The 18,165-nt window shown below is 42.4% G+C and overlaps 1 protein-coding gene across 1 annotated transcript in view; it reads right to left on the reverse strand.

The window, feature by feature from the left end:
• Positions 1–13,456, reverse strand: part of LOC124622472 (lipase 3-like) — a 72,450-nt gene extending 58,994 nt beyond the window's left edge. The window contains exon 1 of the mRNA XM_047148180.1: positions 13,317–13,456. Coding sequence (XP_047004136.1) covers positions 13,317–13,436 — 120 coding nt within the window. The 5' untranslated portion in view covers positions 13,437–13,456. The remainder of the gene's footprint in view (positions 1–13,316) is intronic.
• Positions 13,457–18,165: the final 4,709 nt, after the last annotated feature.

An 18,165-nucleotide genomic window follows, 5' to 3' on the forward strand; every position in this document is an offset into this window, starting at 1 on the left:
CAAACCGGTAGTACAACTTTCAGAATTTTTATTGCACTTCACGTTCTCATTTGAATCACCCACATAGGAACTCGTGTTTAATATAAACTACGTTGCAATAATACTCTTTTTTATCTTATCACTCCAGCTCATTTAAAAGATCCTCCTCCAACACCACATTTCAGACACTTGCATTCTCTTTTTGTCCAGTTTTCCCGTAATCCATGATGTTTGGATGTAGCGATATATCGAGATGATGTACACTATCCGTAGGTAAAAACAAAAAACTTTGGACTAAGAGTGTAATTACTTTGCTAGGGAACAGTCAGACATATTCTTGTATTATGTTTCACAGTGTTCTGTGTGAAATATCACCTGTTAGTACGTAATAATTAAGTTTCTAAGCGCTCAACTATATTGGAAGAAACCCAAGACGGTACGGCCGATGGTTCAAGGGTTTATCCGCTCCTTGTGCACAAAATATTGTACCTACTCAAACGTACAGGTAGGAAGGACATATTTGGAACCGTAATGATCAGACATTGAAACAACAAGATATGTTGCGGACTCCATCTGCAAACCTGCAACAAACTATTGGACTTTGTTTTAGATGATTAGCATCAGTATATTCCTAGATTCATAAGTAAAAAGCGCTACGGGTTTAAGACAGTTTGTGCCAGAAAATCATTTAAATATGCATAGAAGGACCCTCTGCGAGCACTTAAGTGTGAATTTCAGAGCATTCACGTAGATGTAGCTGAAATGGTTGTGTTAAATTCTGTTGAAAATCGCGATTTCTTGAATCTAAGAAAGAAAACGCGTCTTGTTTAACCAATAAATTCTTCCCTGAGATAGTAATTTATACAAGTCTTTCTAACATCGGACGATATTTTTATTAACATAGTACGAATGCAGTCAAATACGTAAAAGAAATTCCGGTACACATTATTCTTCCTAGTAGCAAACGAGGAAATATTGTGTACAAACATCTTATACGAAAGTCGCTACTCTATTTCAGGACTATTTTCAGTAGCTAACCATTACATTTCATGGCGTGCAACGACTTTTGCACTTACATCCAAACTTTGTGGCATCACAACACATTCAGCTATTGTATAATCATTAACACTTAATAAGCAATTAATTCTCCCCCCACCCATGAACCATGGACCTTGCCGTTCGTGGGGAGGCTTGCGTACCTCAGCGATACAGATAGCCGTACCGTAGGTGCAACCACAACGGAGGGGTATCTGTTGAGAGGCCAGACAAACGTGTGGTTCCTGAAGAGGGGCAGCAGCCTTTTCAGTAGTTGCAGGGGCAACAGTCTGGATGGTTGACTGATCTGGCCTTGTAACACTAACCAAAACGGCCTTGCTGTGCTGGTACTGCGAACGGCTGAAAGCAAGGGGAAACCACAGCCGTAATTTTTCCCGAGGGCACGCAGCTTTACTGTGTGGTTAAATGATGATAGCGTCCTCTTGGGTAAAAATTCCGGAGGTACAATAGACCCCCATTCAGATCTCCTGGCGGGGACTACTCAAAAGGACGTCGTTACCAGGAGAAAGAAAACGCGCTCTTCGGATCGGAGCGTGGAATGTCAGATCTCTTAATCGGGCAGGTAGGTTAGAAAATTTAAAAAGGATAATGGATAGGCTGATGTTAGACATAGTGGGAATTAGTGAAGTTCGGTGGTAGGAGGACCAAGACTTCTGGTCAGGTGAATACAGGCTTATAAATACAAAATCAAACAGGGGTAATGCAGGAGTAGGTTTAATAACGAATAGGAAAATAGAACTGCGGGTAAGCTACTACAAACAGCATAGTGAACGCATTATTGTGGCCAAGATAGATACGAAGCCCACGCCCACCACAGGAGTACAAGTTTATATGCCAACTAGCTCCGCAGATAACGAAGAGATTGAAGAAATGTATGATGAGATAAAAGAAATTATTCAGATAGTGAAGGGAGACGAAAATTTAATAGTTATAAGTGATTGGAATTCGATAGTAGGAAAAGCAGGAGTGGGAAACGCAGTAGGTGAATATGGAATGGGAGTAAGGAAAGAAAGAGGAAGCCGCCTGGTAGAATTTTGCAAAGAGCATAACTTAATCATAGCTAACACTTGGTTCAAGAATCATGAAAGAAGGTTGTATATATGGAAGAAGCCTGGAGATACTGGAAGGTCTCAGATAGATTACATAATGGTAAGGCAGAGATTCAGGAACCAGGTTTTAAATTGTAAGACATTTCCAGGGGCAGATCTGGACTCTGACCACAATCTATTGGTTATGAACTGTAGATTAAAACTGAAGAAACTGCAAAAAGGTGGGAATTTGAGGAGATAGGACCTGGATAAACTGAAAGAACCAGAGGTTGTAGAGAGTTTCAGGGAGAGCATTAGGGAACGATTCACAAGAATGGGGGAAAGAAATACAGTAGAAGAAGAATGGGTAGTTTTGAGGGATAAAGTAGTGAAGGCAGCAGAGGATCAAGTAGGTAAAAAGACGAGGGCTAATAGAAATCCTTGGATAACAGAATGATATTGAATTTAATTGATGAAAGAAGAAAATACAAAAATGCAGTAAATGAAAAAGGCAAGAAGTAATACAAACGTCTAAAAAGTGAGATCGACAGGAAGTGCAAAATGGCTAAGCAGGGCTGGCTAAAGGACAAATGTAAGGATGTAGAGGCGCGTATCACTAGGGGTAAGATAGACACTGCCTACATGAAAGCTAAAGAGACCTTTGGAGAAAGAGAAGCACTTGCATGAATATCAAGAGCTCAGATGGAAATCCAGTTCTAAGCAAAGAAGGGAAAGCAGAAAGGCGGAAGGAGTATATAGAGGGTCTATACAAGGGCGATGTTCTTGAGAACAATATTATGGAAATGGAAGAGAATGCAGATAAAGATGAAATAGGAGATATGATACTGCGCGAAGGGTTTGGCAGAGCACTGAAAGCCCTAAGTCGATACAAGGCCCCGGGAGTAGACAACATTCCCTTAGAACTACTGACAGCCTTGGGAGAGCCAGCCCTGACAAAACTCTACCGTCTGGTGAGCAAGATGTATGAGACAGGCGAAATACCCTCAGACTTCAAGAAGAATATAATAATTCCAATCCCAAAGAAAGCAGGTGTTGACAGATGTGAAAATTACCGAACTATCTGTTTAATAAGCCACGGCTGCAAAATACTAACACGAATTCTTTACAGACGAATGGAAAAACTGGTAGAAGCCGACCTCGGGGAAGATCAGTTTGGATTCTGTAGAAATGTTGAAACACGTGAGGCAATACTGACCGTACGACTTATCTTAGAAAATAGATTAAGGCAAGGCAAACCTATGTTTCTAGCATTTGTAGACTTAGAGAAAGCTTTTGACAATGTTGAGTGGAATACTCTCTTTCAAATTCTGAAGGTGGCAGGGGTAGACTACAGGAACGAAAGGCTATTTACAATTTGTACAGAAGCCAGGTTGCAGTTATAAGGAGTCGAGGGGCATGAAAAGAAAGCAGTGGTTGGGAAGGGAGTGAGACAGGGTTGTAGCCTCTCCCCGCTGTTATTCAATCTGGATATTGAGCAAGCAGTAAAGGAAACAAAAGAAAAGTTCGGAGTAGGAATTAAAATCCGTGGAGAAGAAATGGAAACTTTGAGGTTCACCGATGACATTGTAATTCTGTCAGAGACAGCTAAGGACCTGGGAGAGCAACAGAACGGAATGGACAGTGTCTTGAAAGGAGGATATAAGATGAACATCAACAAAAGCAAAACGAGGATAATGGAATGTAGTCGAATTAAATCAAGTGATGCTGCGGGAATTAGATTAGGAAATGAGCTGCTTAAAGTAGTAAATAAGTTTTGCTATTTGGGGAGCAAAATAATTGATGATGGTCGAAGTAGAGAGGATATAAAATGTAGACTGGCAATAGCAAGGAAAGCGTTTCTAAAGGAGATAAATTTGTTAACATCGAGTATAGATTTAAGTGTCAGGAAGTCGTTCCTGAAAGTATTTGTATGGAGTGTAGCCATGAATGGAAGTGAAACGTGGACGATAAATAGTTTAGACAAGAAGAAATAGAAATGTGGTGCTACAGAAGAATGCTAAAGATTAGATGGGTATATCACATAACTAATGAGGAGGTACTGAATAGAATTGGTGAGAAGAGAAATTTGTGGCACAACTCGACTAGAAGAAGGGATAGGTTGGTAGGGCATATTCTGAGGCATCAAGGGATCACCAATTTAGTATTGGAGGGCAGCGTGGAGGGAAAAAATCGTAGAGGAAGACCAAGAGATGAATACACTAAACAGATTCAGAGATAAAGAAGCTAGCACAGGATAGAGTAGCATGGAGAGCTGCGATCAAACCTGTATCTGGACTGAAGACCACAACAAACAACATCAAGCAATTAATTACATGTTACTTTAGAAGAGCATAGATAACTGAAGCAATAAATTTGTCTTATTCGTGTAAAATTTTCGAAAAAATATTTATATTTTCTGAATGTATTTGCTTAAAAATAAATAATGGTACAGGAGTGAGGAGAGCAAAAGTCAGAAACTCTGCATCACAGATCTCCTGATCTGAGTACAGCAGATGGTCATATTAGATAAACTAGCAGTTCCAGTTCATTCAACAGCTTACAGTGCTCCTGAAGACACCATACAATAGCTGTTTTACACTATTATCACCCCTAGTGGAAATTTATTATTTAAAATTGGTTTCGGTAGAAGTGTACTTATTTCTCATACACGCTTTCTTTTACACATATTGCTACCATAGTCCGATTAACATTACTTGACAGTTGACGCGTCACTTGCCTCTGCAGTGTTGCCACATTGGCCGCTGGCTAACGCTGGATTATACCTGACACACGAACACGGCAGGTACTCCACAAATACTGTTCACGTGTAACGCGGAGCGATGTTGCAAGCGGCCGCCGCGAGCCACGACGGAAATGGGAAATGCTCCATAGACGGCTGATTTTAAAAGACCAACGACTGAACTGTGGCAGACGACACGTTTTGTAGCCCTGAATTTCTATTTACGTCCTAAGCTAACCACAATCTCGTGATGTGAAATACGTATATCCGAGAAAAGGCGCTTTGTTCACGGCGATTAAAGTTAATCTTTACGAGCAAACTCAAGACGGAAAAAATCAGTTTCAACGCTAAAAGCAAACAGTAATTTCTCGCTATCACTGGCTGCTTCAGGTATCCTCACACTGGCTACACGAACCGCCGCGTTATCAACCGATGAGTAGTCCTGGTTACAGATTATAGGCGATACAGGCAGATACCAGACGAAAAAAGAATGATAGAAAGAAAAATAAGAGGAAATAAAAAGAGCAATACAATAACGGAAAATGAAGTGACAAAGATTATTAAAAAAATGGCGTTTAAATCAAATACCTAAATAAAAATAATAATCAGTTTTTTTATCGTGACGAGGCGTTAAGCCCTAATCTTCCTTGTTTTATTTTGGTTCGATTAACAAATTAAAAAAAAATTAAGCAATATTTGAACCAACGGCCCTCTACACGGGGGTTAATGAGCTAACCATTTCCCTACGCCAAACCGCTCCGTAAAATACGTAGGTATAATTACGACTGTAGTGACCCAGTCACAGCGACGAATTGCAGCCTTACAAAATTCGGTTGCACGCAGTGTCGTGCGAAGCTTATCTAATGTAAGGCATTCTCTGTGGTGTAGTAACTATATATATGACACTGAATCGCGTCTTGTGTGGAAGTATTTAGTGCTGTGTATGAAACTTTTGTGTTAGCATCATTACGTGTGTGTGTGTGTGTGTGTGTGTGTGTGTGTGTGTGTGTGTGTGTGACTGCGTGCACGTGAGGGTGGGTGGGTGGGTGATTTCTGATGTGGTTATCATGTATTATGAAATACTTGACAAAACTGGCAGAAGTTAACTGACCAATTGTTGTGGCAACGGCGAACGTTTCCGGCGTACCGTTGAGACCTCTGATTGGAGGAAACCAGCTCCAACGCGTGAAGTGTCAACTATCAGCAATTTTAATTGGACTACAGCCATGAGAATCTATTACAAGTAGTTCTGTGGTAAACCATATTCAATTTTTCAGTGTTCGGATACAAGGAAATCTTATTGGGTGTGTTATGTAACTTTATCCTACACCAGTGAGTTTTGCGTTTTCCCATCTGTCGCTACCTACAACGGTTATCATTTTGATGCATTTTCTGAAACTATCAGTCTCCATTCTTATCGAATATGATGCTTTCTTTCCAAAATTTCTTAAAGGAATAATATATTACTTTTTTAAATGTAACTGAAAGAATATAACAAACATTTATTGCTGTTGAGATCTATTTTATTTCCTCATAATCTTTTCTATAGTCTGTTATTAGATAATGATCTCATCTGAATGGTAATGGAAGCTCATTAACGGTTTCTTATCAAAAACGCAGCTCTTGTTTATGCTGCCAGCTCTGCAATACCCTCCACGCTATACGGTATCGCTTCGGTGATTCACTGGTTTGGGGTCATTGTGGGTCATCAGAGTGGTGTCTCCGAACAATGTCTTAGGTCTTTTCGACTGAAGTAAATCTTTACGTCGATCAAATGTGTGTCTCTTTACTTTAAAGTTACACCTACCTATTTTTGTTGATTATCACATTGGTCCAACAACGGTATTTAGTCGAAAACAGCTACAATCCCTTTAGTCGTCTGCGAAAAAGAACTGCTTAATTCTGTGGAAAAGTGCATTCCCAGAATCTTATTGTACATTTAAAAGTTACAATATCAAGTTGACACTATTACAAAAATCATAAAAGAAACAAAACCACCTAACCAATTAACTGCATAAAGTCTCTCATAAATACCGTCGTATGGAGAGTAACTTAGAAAGTATTGTTTCCATGATAACGTTGTGGTATGCTCCGTCAGCGTACAAACTAAGAAAAAACTTCACTGAAATAATAGTTGTCCTGTTTACAGCTGTAGCAGACATCTAAAATCATAATGACAGATTACTAATTGCAAAAGCAACATAAACTGACGTGCCTAATGTTTTGTTGCGAGATGCATTCTTAAATCAACGGGTGAAACAAACAGAAAAATCGTCAGAGGAAAAGTGTTATCGAAGATAAGAGTGGAAATAATTGCGTTCCTGGTATCACATGGGATTCAAGTGCTACGCAGATGAAATTTATCGTAGGTTAACTTGTAGATCTTGCGAAAACAAACCACTTATGTCTTTTTGCCGACTCATCTGTTTATCAACTATCTCCATACATCTGCTTGCCACAACTTCAGTAATGTGTCATCGAATATTACTTCCTGTCACAAATGTTCCTTTTGTTCTGTAACACAAAGGAAAGAGCCGTAGGACGACAAGTGCTGGCATGGGATTCCGAATAATACACATAAGCAAGGCAAGCACTGAATTTTGAAGATTTAGACTCTACCAGTAACTCCACCCCGATTCTTTAAGGATTCGAACTCCCATGAAGAGTTTCAGACGTCTGTCTGATTACTTTACAAATGAGTTAATCCGTTAAACATTCGACATTAAGTACGTAAAACCTTTATGGATTAATTTTCAAAGCCTTAATTATGCTAAAAAAAAAAGTAACGTATCTTTTTCTTCTAAACTATCTGTCGTACAATTATACAATTGTCCAGATGCATTCAGTGGTATATGTGGGTACTGACTGCAAAATGTTTGTTAGTAACGTTAGTAGTAGGAAAGAAATACATTAAAATTTCATGCCTGACACTGCCGTTTTACTTCATGAACATTATTGAAAATAACATAAGCAATAAACATCTTTCCTTTCATTACTTTGTGCGGTGTGTAGTATGAAAAAGTTTTGGCAAGGTTTGATATTATGCGTAACGTTTGTTGGAATTCGCTAAGTGCCTCTTTCTCGAATACTGGAAGAATGCAGAGTGGGTAATTTGCTTGCCGTGAAACATTAATACAAGGGCTGAAACGTTAATAGTGGCAACTATTTATTTACAGCTCGTACAAAATAGATACGCGTTTCAAAGTTTTACTGACCTTCAAAGTAGTCACCAGCATTGTGTATAACCCGTTACCAGAGATGTGGATACTCTTAGCAGCGCCAGTTGTGTTGACAGTTCGAGCGGCGCAGTCTATTGCCCGACGAATTTGTAGCAGTTCTGAAGCGAATGCCGTGAAGTGTTTCCTTCAGTTTAGAAATCGAGTTGAACTTACGAGGGCTTAAGTCAGGGGAGTGCAGTAGGTGGTATAGCACTCAGCAGCCCCATCAGTCAAACAAATCAATAACAGCTTGCACTGTACGTGCTTGAGCATTGTCCTGCAAAATGATGGTCAGGTCCTGCAGAAAGTGGCATCACTTCTGTCTCTATGCTGGTCGTAGGCTGTGTTCCAAAACTGAACTGCATAGAACAGTGGACCTATGGATTTTTAGAGTGTGGAAATATCGCGTACAGTCGTATGACACAAGTGACACCCAATCACCTGACCACGTTCGAAGTTCTTTAGTTCCACGGAGCGCCCCATTCTGCTCTCTCACGATGTGTAATGACTGAGGTCGCTGATATGGAGTACCTGGCAGTAGATGGCAGCACAATGCACCTAATAAGAAAAACGTATGTTTTTGGGGGTGTCCATTGGCCGTGATTTCAACTGTCATTGGCCCCTCCCGCCAGAGGTTCGAGTCCTCCCTCAGACATGCGTTGTGCGTTGTTCTTAGCATATGTTAAAGTAGTGTGCAAGGCTAGGGACGGATGACCTCAGCAGCTTGGTCCCTTAGGATTTCACACAAATTTGAACATTTTCAACTGTTATTTCACGCCGTGTTGCTTCTCTGCTAGCACTGACAACTCTAAGCAAACGCCGCTGCTGTTGGTCGTTAAGTGAACGCCTTTGGCCACTGCGATGCCCGTGGTGAGAGGTTTTGCCTGAAATTTGATATTCTCGGCACACTCTCGACAGTGTGGATCTTGGAGTATTGAATACCCTAACGATTTCCGAAATGGAATGTCCCATGCATCTAGCTCCAACTGCCATTCAGCGCTCAAAGTGTGTTAATACCCGTCTTGGGGAAATACGCATGATGCCGCCCGGAGTGGCCGAGCGGTTAAAGACGCTACAATCTGGAACCGCACGACCGCTACGGTCGCAGGTTCGAATCCTGCGTCGGGCATGGATGTGTGTGATGTCCTTAGGTTAGTTAGGTTTAAGTAGTTCTGAGTTCTAGGGGACTTATGACCACAGCAGTTGAGTCCCATAGTGCTCAGAGCCATTTAAACCAAATACGCATGACGGAAATGTGCTCACATGAACCACCTGAGTATAAATGACAGTTCCGCCAATGTATTGCCATGTTAAATCTTGTGTACGCGATACTACTGCCATCTGTATAAGTGCATATCGCTATCCCGTGAGTTTTATCTCCTCAATAAAAATGAAATGATCGTACGGCTTTGTTGACTGGGAGCCCTATCCGGGGAAGTTCGGCCACCGGGTTGCAAATCATTACAGGTGACGCCACCCTGGGCGGCTTGCGCGTCGGTGACGATGAGGAAAACACAGGACCCGTCCATGAGCAGAGGAATCGAACCCCGGCCCACTGCATGGTAGGCAAACATGTTACCACTCAGCAAAGCAGGCGAACAGCTCCGCATTATATTACATAATTAAGATTTGGAAAAATTTTTAACCTCGTTGCGGTTGTTATAACTCATACAATGTGAAAGTTATAGGATAACTAATGTTTCTGACGAAAACCTTTTACATTCAAAGATACAAATATTATTTCAGTTCTGCTTGCTCAAGAATTTGGAAAAGTATCGAATTTCCGCAAATACTTTATTATAGCCTGTTAGTCCAGTAGACATGAATCCTGCACTTTATAAATGTAGTTAGAATGAACATTGACGAAAAAAAGAGATAAGATCACAGTTTTGGTAAACTGACGGTGGTATCGGAAACTACGAGGGCGGTTCAGAAAGTAACCTCCGATTGGTCACAGTGCGGGTTGTGGGGGGAGTAGCGACGCCATCTGTGCGTTCACGCACTCAACAGGTCAGTCGGCATCAAGCCGTGGTCGAGTGAACGTCGTACCTGCGCTAGTTTAGTTTTTGTGGCAGTTTGAAATGTGTGCTGCAATAGAAAACCCCGCCAAATGTGAAGTGCGTGCTGTCATAAGGTTTTTTACAGCCAAAGGATATTCTGCAGCAGCTATTCATCGTGAGCTTTGTGCCGTGTACAGACCAAGAGTTATGAGTGAAGGAGTTGTCCGTGAATGGGTACGTTTATTTAAAAGTGGACGAGAAAACGTTCATGATGAAGAGAGGTGTGGTAGACCATCATTGGTAACTGACGAACTCGTTCAGACAGTTGATGCAAAAGTTCGTGAAAATCGACGTTTCTCAATGTCGGAGTTGTCTACTGGTTTTCCACAGATTTCTAAGACTCTCTTGTACGAGATAGTGACAGCAAGATTGGGTTACCGTAAGTTCTGTGCACGATGGGTGCCCAAAATTCTTACCGACCACCACAAAACTCAAAGAATGGCCTCTGCATTACACTTTCTGTCACGTTATGAGGACGAAGGAGAACCATTGTTAAACAGAATCGTGACCGGTGACGAAACCTGGATTAAGTACGTGAACCCTGAGACAAAAGAACAATCAAAGATGTGGGCACATTCAAATTCGCCTACCAAACCAAGAAAAGCCTCGCAAGATTTTTCTGCCAGAAAACTGATGGCAACGGTGTTTTGGGATGCCAAAGGGGTGTTGTTGGTTGAATTCATGGAACGTGGTACGACCATTAATCAAGACGTGTACTGTGGAACAATAAAAAAGTTACGACGGGCTATACAGAACAAACGCCGTGGTATGCTGACTTCCAGTATCGTTTTTTTGCACGATAACGCCCGTCCTCACTCTGCTCGCAGAACAACGGCCCTTCTTGAGTCCTTCAAGTGGGACGTTATCAACCATCCACCTTACAGCCCAGACCTGGCGCCAAGTGATTATCACCTCTTCATGCATTTGAAGAAATGGCTCGGGTCACAGCGGTTTGATGACGACGAAGAGCTCAAAGATGCGGTCACAGGCTGGCTCCAGGCACAAGCGGGTGATTTTTATGCAGAAGGAATTTCAAAGCTTCTGAAGAGATACGATAAGTGCCTCAATCGCTATGGAGACTATGTAGAAAAATAGTGCAAAGATGTAGTTGTAAGATGTATATATTAAAATATTTTTATTTAAGTTGGTGTATTTTTTTTAAATCAACCGGAGGTTACTTTCTGAACGGCCCTGATATATTTGATATGGAAATCCCATAATTTTCGTTTGTTATACTCTCATGTGGTAGTACCGCGATGTCGTTTTTCAATAGGACAATGTTCGTCCACACATTGTCAGTGTTTCTATGAACTGTCTGCGTGATGCTGAGGTACTCCAGTGGTTAGGAAGATTCCCATATTTGTCCCCAAATGGAAAATATGTGGGGCCAGCTGGGACGTCATCTTTGTCCTAGTGCCAGTGTATGTAGGACCAGTTGCACTTTTGGGCTGCTTACCTCAGGAGAAGATGCAACAACGGCTTTATGAGACCCTGCGCGACGAATTAGTGGGTTCATCCAGACCACAGGGGGTGCAACGTCATACGGATAAGTGGCCTCATAATGACAAGTTCTTTGCAAATTTGACTTGATTTTGTACTCCTTGAAATAACATGACGTACCCTCTCAACGTGTGAAGCTTCATTTCGTTTCGACCTCGCCTTCCAGGTGCTTCACTTTTGTTGTCAAGCAGTGTAATTACACTACTGACCATTAAAATTGCTACACCACGAAGATGACGTGCTACAGATGCAAAATTTAACCGACAGGAAGAAGATGCTGCGAAATGCAAATGATTAGCTTTTCAGAGCATTCACACAAGGTTGGCGCCGGTGGCGACACCTACAACGTGCTGACATGAGGAAAGTTTCCAACAGATTTCTCATACACAAACAGCAGTTGACCGGCGTTGCCTGGTGAAACGTTGTTGTAATGCCTCGTGTAAGGAGGAGAAATGCGTACCATCACGTTTCCGACTTTCATAAAGGTCGGATTGTAGACTATTGCGATTGCGGTTATCGTATCGCGAAATTGCTGCTCGCCTTGGTCGAGATCCAATGACTGTTAGCAGAACATGGAATCGGTTTGTTCAGGAGGGTAATACGGAACGCCGTGCTGGATCCCAACGGCCTCGTAGCACTAGCAGTCGAGATGACAGGCATCTTATCGGCATGGCTGTAACGGATCGTGCAGCCACGTCTCGATCCCTGAGTCAACAGATGGGGACGTTTACAAGGCAACAGCCATCTGCACGAACAGTTCGACGACGTTTGCAGCAACATGGACTATCAGCTCGTAGACCATGGCTGTGGTTACCCTTCACGCTGCATCACAGACAGGAGCGCCTGCGATGGTGTACTCAACGACGAACCTGGGTGCACGAATGGCAAAATGTTATTTTTTCGGATGAATCCAGGTCCTGTTTACAGCGATATCGCGGTGAACGCACATTGGAAGCGTGTATTCGTCATCGCCATACTGGCGTATCACCCGGCGTGATGGCATGGGGTGCCATTGGTTACACGTCTCGGTCACCTCTTGTTCGCATTGACGGCACTTTGAACAGTGGACGTTAGATTTCAGATGTGTTACGAGCCGTGGCTCTACCCTTCTTTCGATCACTGCCAAACCCTACATTTCAGCAGGATAATACACGACCGCATGTTGTCTTGTACGGGCCTTTCTGGATACCGAAAATGTTCGACTGCTGCCCTGGCCAGCACATTCTCCAGATCTCTCACCAATTCAAAACGTCAGGTCAATGGTGGCCGAGCAACTGGCTCGCCACTATACTGCGGTATCGTGTTGAAGCTGTATGGGAAGCTGTACCTGTACACGCCATCCAAGCTCTGTTCGACTCAATGCCCATGAAGGCCGTTATTACGGCCAGAGGTGGTTGTTCTGGGTACTGATTTCTCAGGATCTATGCACCCAAATTGCGTGAAAATGTAATGACAAGTCAGTTCTAGTATAATATATTTGTCCAATGAATACCAGTTTATTATCTGTATTTCTTCTTGGTGTAGCAACTTTAATGGCCAGTAGTGTAATTTCGTGAGGGTTATTTCGTATCTGTTGTCTTTCAGGTTAAGCCTACACACGTTCGCGGATATGCAGTGCTACATATTCAACGAATTAGCTGTTCACACCTCGCTGTTTAAAAGTTACTTGTCCGCTGACTGGGCTGAGTCCACAGACCGCGTGTGGCTGGGCAGTTTCCGCCGGCCTGCGACTTACCGTGTCCAGGTCGGCGTCCTCCATGTCGTAGGGCACAGCCCCGCGGACAGCAGCGGCTGCCGTGGTAGCGGCGGTCGCCACCAGCAGCAGCAGGATCGCGGGGGAGGCGGCGCCGGTCATGGTGGGCGGTGGTGGCTGGGCCTGCTCGCCAAGTGCCGCGTCCGGCGGGCCGGCCACTTTAAGTACCCGCCGGCTTATCTGGACTTTGTCTCTGACGGGGCATCTCGATCGCCCACCGCTGATTGCGCAGCCACGTGTGAGAAGCACTTTCTGTGATGCGGAAAGGTCATTCTGGAAACAGTTCCCCAGCCTGTGAATGAGCCGTGTCACCGCGATATCCTTTCTTTCGGGGGTGCTAGTCCGGCAAGGTAAGAAGAACGTCTCTGAAGTCTGGATGTAGGACGTAATGGTGGAAATAAAGCTATGAGGGCGGGTTGTGAGTCGTCATTGGCTGTATCAGTCGGTAGAGCATGTAATGGTTCTTTATTTACGTGACCATTACGGCACTCCAACCCCAGTTCTCGATACCAGTAATATCGTACTACTTTTCTGCGAAGTAACAGACATATTTTTGTGACAACATTCACATTTGGTTTTATTAATGTATAGGTTACTCCGATGTATAGATATATTGCAGTGATATGGTTCTTGTGTGTATTCATTTCTGTGAGACTGTCATAATCTTTGCCTTACGTGCAACCGTTTTGGCGCGAATGCGCACAGAGCAGTCTTTGTTTCACTTTGCAGAAGTTAAGTTGTTAGTTCGCTTTGTAAAAGAACAGTCAAGTCTTGTGTTTGGTTAAAGTGGAAATTAGATATATGAAGATTGATACAAAATTGTTTTCATGATGACGTGACAAATAAGAAGAAGTATATGAGAATTTACAAGAAGTTTAATAAAAATGTGGATCGTGAACACCAAGTCAAAAATTATTTCTACCATACCATTGTTCTGATCTGGGATTGTTTGATCATTAAGAATTTCCTGAAAAACGCATTTGTTAGGTCTTCAAATATTGCTAAAATACAGATCTGGACCTTCTAGCAGTCAAAGTGGAATCACCCTAGAATCAACAAGATGAGTCATAACAACTTCGACGAAATCCACGTGGGAATCCACTCAAGATAATTGCCAAAATTAATTACTTTTTTTTCAGTGACTTCATTATTTCCATTCTGACGATACCATCCACAGTCAATAACTTTGTTGTTGCCCGATAAAGCGAACATATGCTGCGTGGGCAACATTATTAATCTGATTTCTAACCTACTTTGCAAGTCGTGGCCGGCCGAAGTGGCCGTGCGGTTAAAGGCGCTGCAGTCTGGAACCGCAAGACCGCTACGGTCGCAGGTTCGAATCCTGCCTCAGGCATGGATGTTTGTGATGTCCTTAGGTTAGTTAGGTTTAACTAGTTCTAAGTTCTAGGGGACTAATGACCTCAGCAGTTGAGTCCCATAGTGCTCAGAGCCATTTTTTGCAAGTCGTGGTATTGTTAGATGCACTTTTTCAGGAGAGCCAAAGTATCAAATGAAACCATATGCTTCCAGAGAGCTTTCCAAGCCTCAAACATCTGTGATGCATACATTCAGACTGAAGCGACGAATGAAACTTTGTACGAAGTCTGGGATTCGAAACTAGGTCTCCTGCTCAATGGGCAGATGCGCTATCCATTACGCCAGCCTGGCACAGTGGCTTTGCACAACTGCACGGACTATCGGAGCACGCCTCCCTCCTCAGTCCACCTGGGTTCGAATCTCGGCCTTGATACAAATTTTCATTAGTCAGATCCGTCTGCGTATACAAGGTGTTCGGGGAGGAAAGGTCAATATTTTACACAGTGACTGTATAAGTAATTCCGAAGAAAAAATATTATATGAACATAGGTCCGCAAATGCTTCGTTAGGGAGGTATGGGTATTGAAAGGAACTTCAATTCTGCAAAACTGAACGTGAACATATCCGCGGTATAACTGGACCGTAACGTGATGTTCTTGAAAACAATGCTACAGAGAAGCACAGTTATGTTACACATTTTGACATAATATTTATTTACTTTGCATTTAGTACATAATGCATTACAACATGCATGTTACATTTATTCAGTTGAAAAAGACGTACCACGTCTTTTACAAACAGCTTTAACACTTATCGCACAGATGTTGTACAGTTCACAGAACAGGCCCGAATATCTCACCACGAACGTCAGTGAACTTTTGCGCTCTAGCGATAACATGTCGTGTTGATTGTTCAATAGCCTGTGGTTGGTTCCTAATCAATTCAGCAGGACCCATGATGCAACGAAGCAGTTGATCTCGTGTATTTACCTTCACTTTGTTCACTTCTTATCTCATCCAACGCCATAAACAGAAATCTAAAGGTGTAAGCTCAGGTGATATTTGAGGCCAGTTAATAGCACCGCCACGGCCAATCCAACGATTAGGGTAGGTGCGGTTGAGATGATCCCTCACACGTAAGGTAACATGTGGAGGGGCACCGTCATGTTGAAAGTACATTCCAGTTCGCTTGGCTAAAGGAGCATCTTCCAATAGTTCCACAAATGAATTTTCCTAGAAATGCAGGAACCTCTCTCCCGTCAATCGCTGATTGATAATAAATTGGCCTATCAAAAGGAAATGGAAGAGGATGTAGATGAAGATGAAATGGGAGATATGATACTGCGTGAAGAGTTTGACAGAGCACTGAAAGACCTGAGTCGAAACAAGGCCCCCGGAGTAGACAACATTCCATTGGAACTACTGACGGCCTTGGGAGAGCCAGTCCTGACAAAACTCTACCATCTGGTGAGCAAGATGTATGAAACAGGCGAAATACCCTCAGACTTCAAGAAGAATATAATAATTCCAATCCCAAAGAAAGCAGGTGTTGACAGATGTGAAAATTACCGAACTATCAGTTTAATAAGTCACAGCTGCAAAATACTAACACGAATTCTTTACAGACAAATGGAAAAACTAGTAGAAGCCAACCTCGGGGAAGATCAGTTTGGATTCCGTAGAAACACTGGAACACGTGAGGCAATACTGGCATTAAGACTTATCTTAGAAGAAAGATGAAGGAAAGACAAACCTACGTTTCTAGCATTTGAAGACTTAGAGAAAGCTTTTGACAATGTTGACTGGAATACTCTCTTTCAAATTCTAAAGGTGGCAGGGGTAAAATACAGGGAGCGAAAGGCTATTTACAATTTGTACAGAAACCAGATGGCAGTTATAAGAGTCGAGGGACATGAAAGGGAAGCAGTGGTTGGGAAGGGAGTAAGACAGGGTTGTAGCCTATCCCCGATGTTGTTCAATCTGTATATTGAGCAAGCAGTAAAGGAAACAAAAGAAAAATTGGGAGAAGGTATTAAAATTCATGGAGAAGAAGTAAAAACTTTGAGGTTCGCCGATGACATTGTAATTCTGTCAGAGACAGCAAAGGACTTGGAAGAGCAGTTGAACGGAATGGACAGTGTCTTGAAAGGAGGATATAAGATGAACATCAACAAAAGCAAAACAAGGATAATGGAATGTAGTCTAATTAAGTCGGGTGATGCTGAGGGAATTAGATTAGGAAATGAGGCACTTAAAGTAGTAAAGGAGTTTTGCTATTTGGGGGGCAAAATAACTGATGATGGTCGAAGTAGAGAGGATATAAAATGTAGGCTGGGAAAGGCAAGGAAAGCGTTTCTGAAGAAGAGAAATTTGTTAACAGCCAGTATTGATTTAAGTGTCAGGAAGTCATTTCTGAAAGTGTTCGTATGGAGTGTAGCCATGTATGGAAGTGAAACATGGACGATAAATAGTTTGGACAAGAAGAGAATAGAAGCCTTCGAAATGTGGTGCTATAGAAGAATGCTGAAGATTAGATGGGTAGATCACATAACTAATGAGGAAGTATTGAATAGGATTGGGGAGAAGAGAAGTTTGTGGCACAACTTGACCAGAAGAAGGGATCGGTTGGTAGGACATGTTCTGAGGCATCAAGGGATCACCAATTTAGTATTGGAGGGCAGCGTGGAGGGTAAAAATCGTAGAGGGAGACCAAGAGATGAATACACTAAGCAGATTCAGAAGGATGTAGGTTGCAGTAGGTACTGGGAGATGAAAAAGCTTGCACAGGATAGAGTAGCATGGAGAGCTGCATCAAACCAGTCTCAGGACTGAAGACCACAACAACAACAACAACAACATCAAAATTCTACCGACCATGATGCACCAAACATTATGACAAAACTAACTTGGAAATTGCTATCCACTGAAGCGTTTGTATTCTCCTGTGACCATCGATAATTATTGCGTGTGTTGTTTATATCATGTCGTGAAAACTGGACTTCGTCAGTGAATAGTATGTATGGAAGCAAATGACTATTCTCAGTTACCCAGTGTGTTGTTTATTCCATGTCGTGAAAACTGGGCTTGGTGAGTGAATAGTATGTATGGAAGCAAATGACTATTCTCAATTACCCAGTGAGAGTATTGAAGTCGTTGGGCATTGTCGCCAATGTGGACATTTTGGACACGCTGTATGTGAAATAGATACGGGTTTTCCGCATGTAATGTTTCCCATACACGTGTCTGTGGGACATTCATACGCAGGGACATCATTCGTGTGCTCAACACTTGCCATAATTTCTTACTGTTCTTGCAAAGTTTGTTGACATGTACGTTGGAACGAAAAACGTCTACTTGGAAGGGAGCCTGTTGCACGCAAAGTGATAAGTACATTGGTAAACACCCTGCGATCAGGTGATCGTCGAGTCGGGTAGCGCCTGCAATATTCTTCACTTGCAGCGGTAGCACTACCGTCGCAGAAGCCATAAACATACACCATATCTGCGTATTCCTCA

Source organism: Schistocerca americana, chromosome 7 (assembly GCF_021461395.2).
Source record: "Schistocerca americana isolate TAMUIC-IGC-003095 chromosome 7, iqSchAmer2.1, whole genome shotgun sequence".
In the NCBI taxonomy this organism is placed as follows: Eukaryota; Metazoa; Arthropoda; class Insecta; order Orthoptera; family Acrididae; genus Schistocerca; species Schistocerca americana.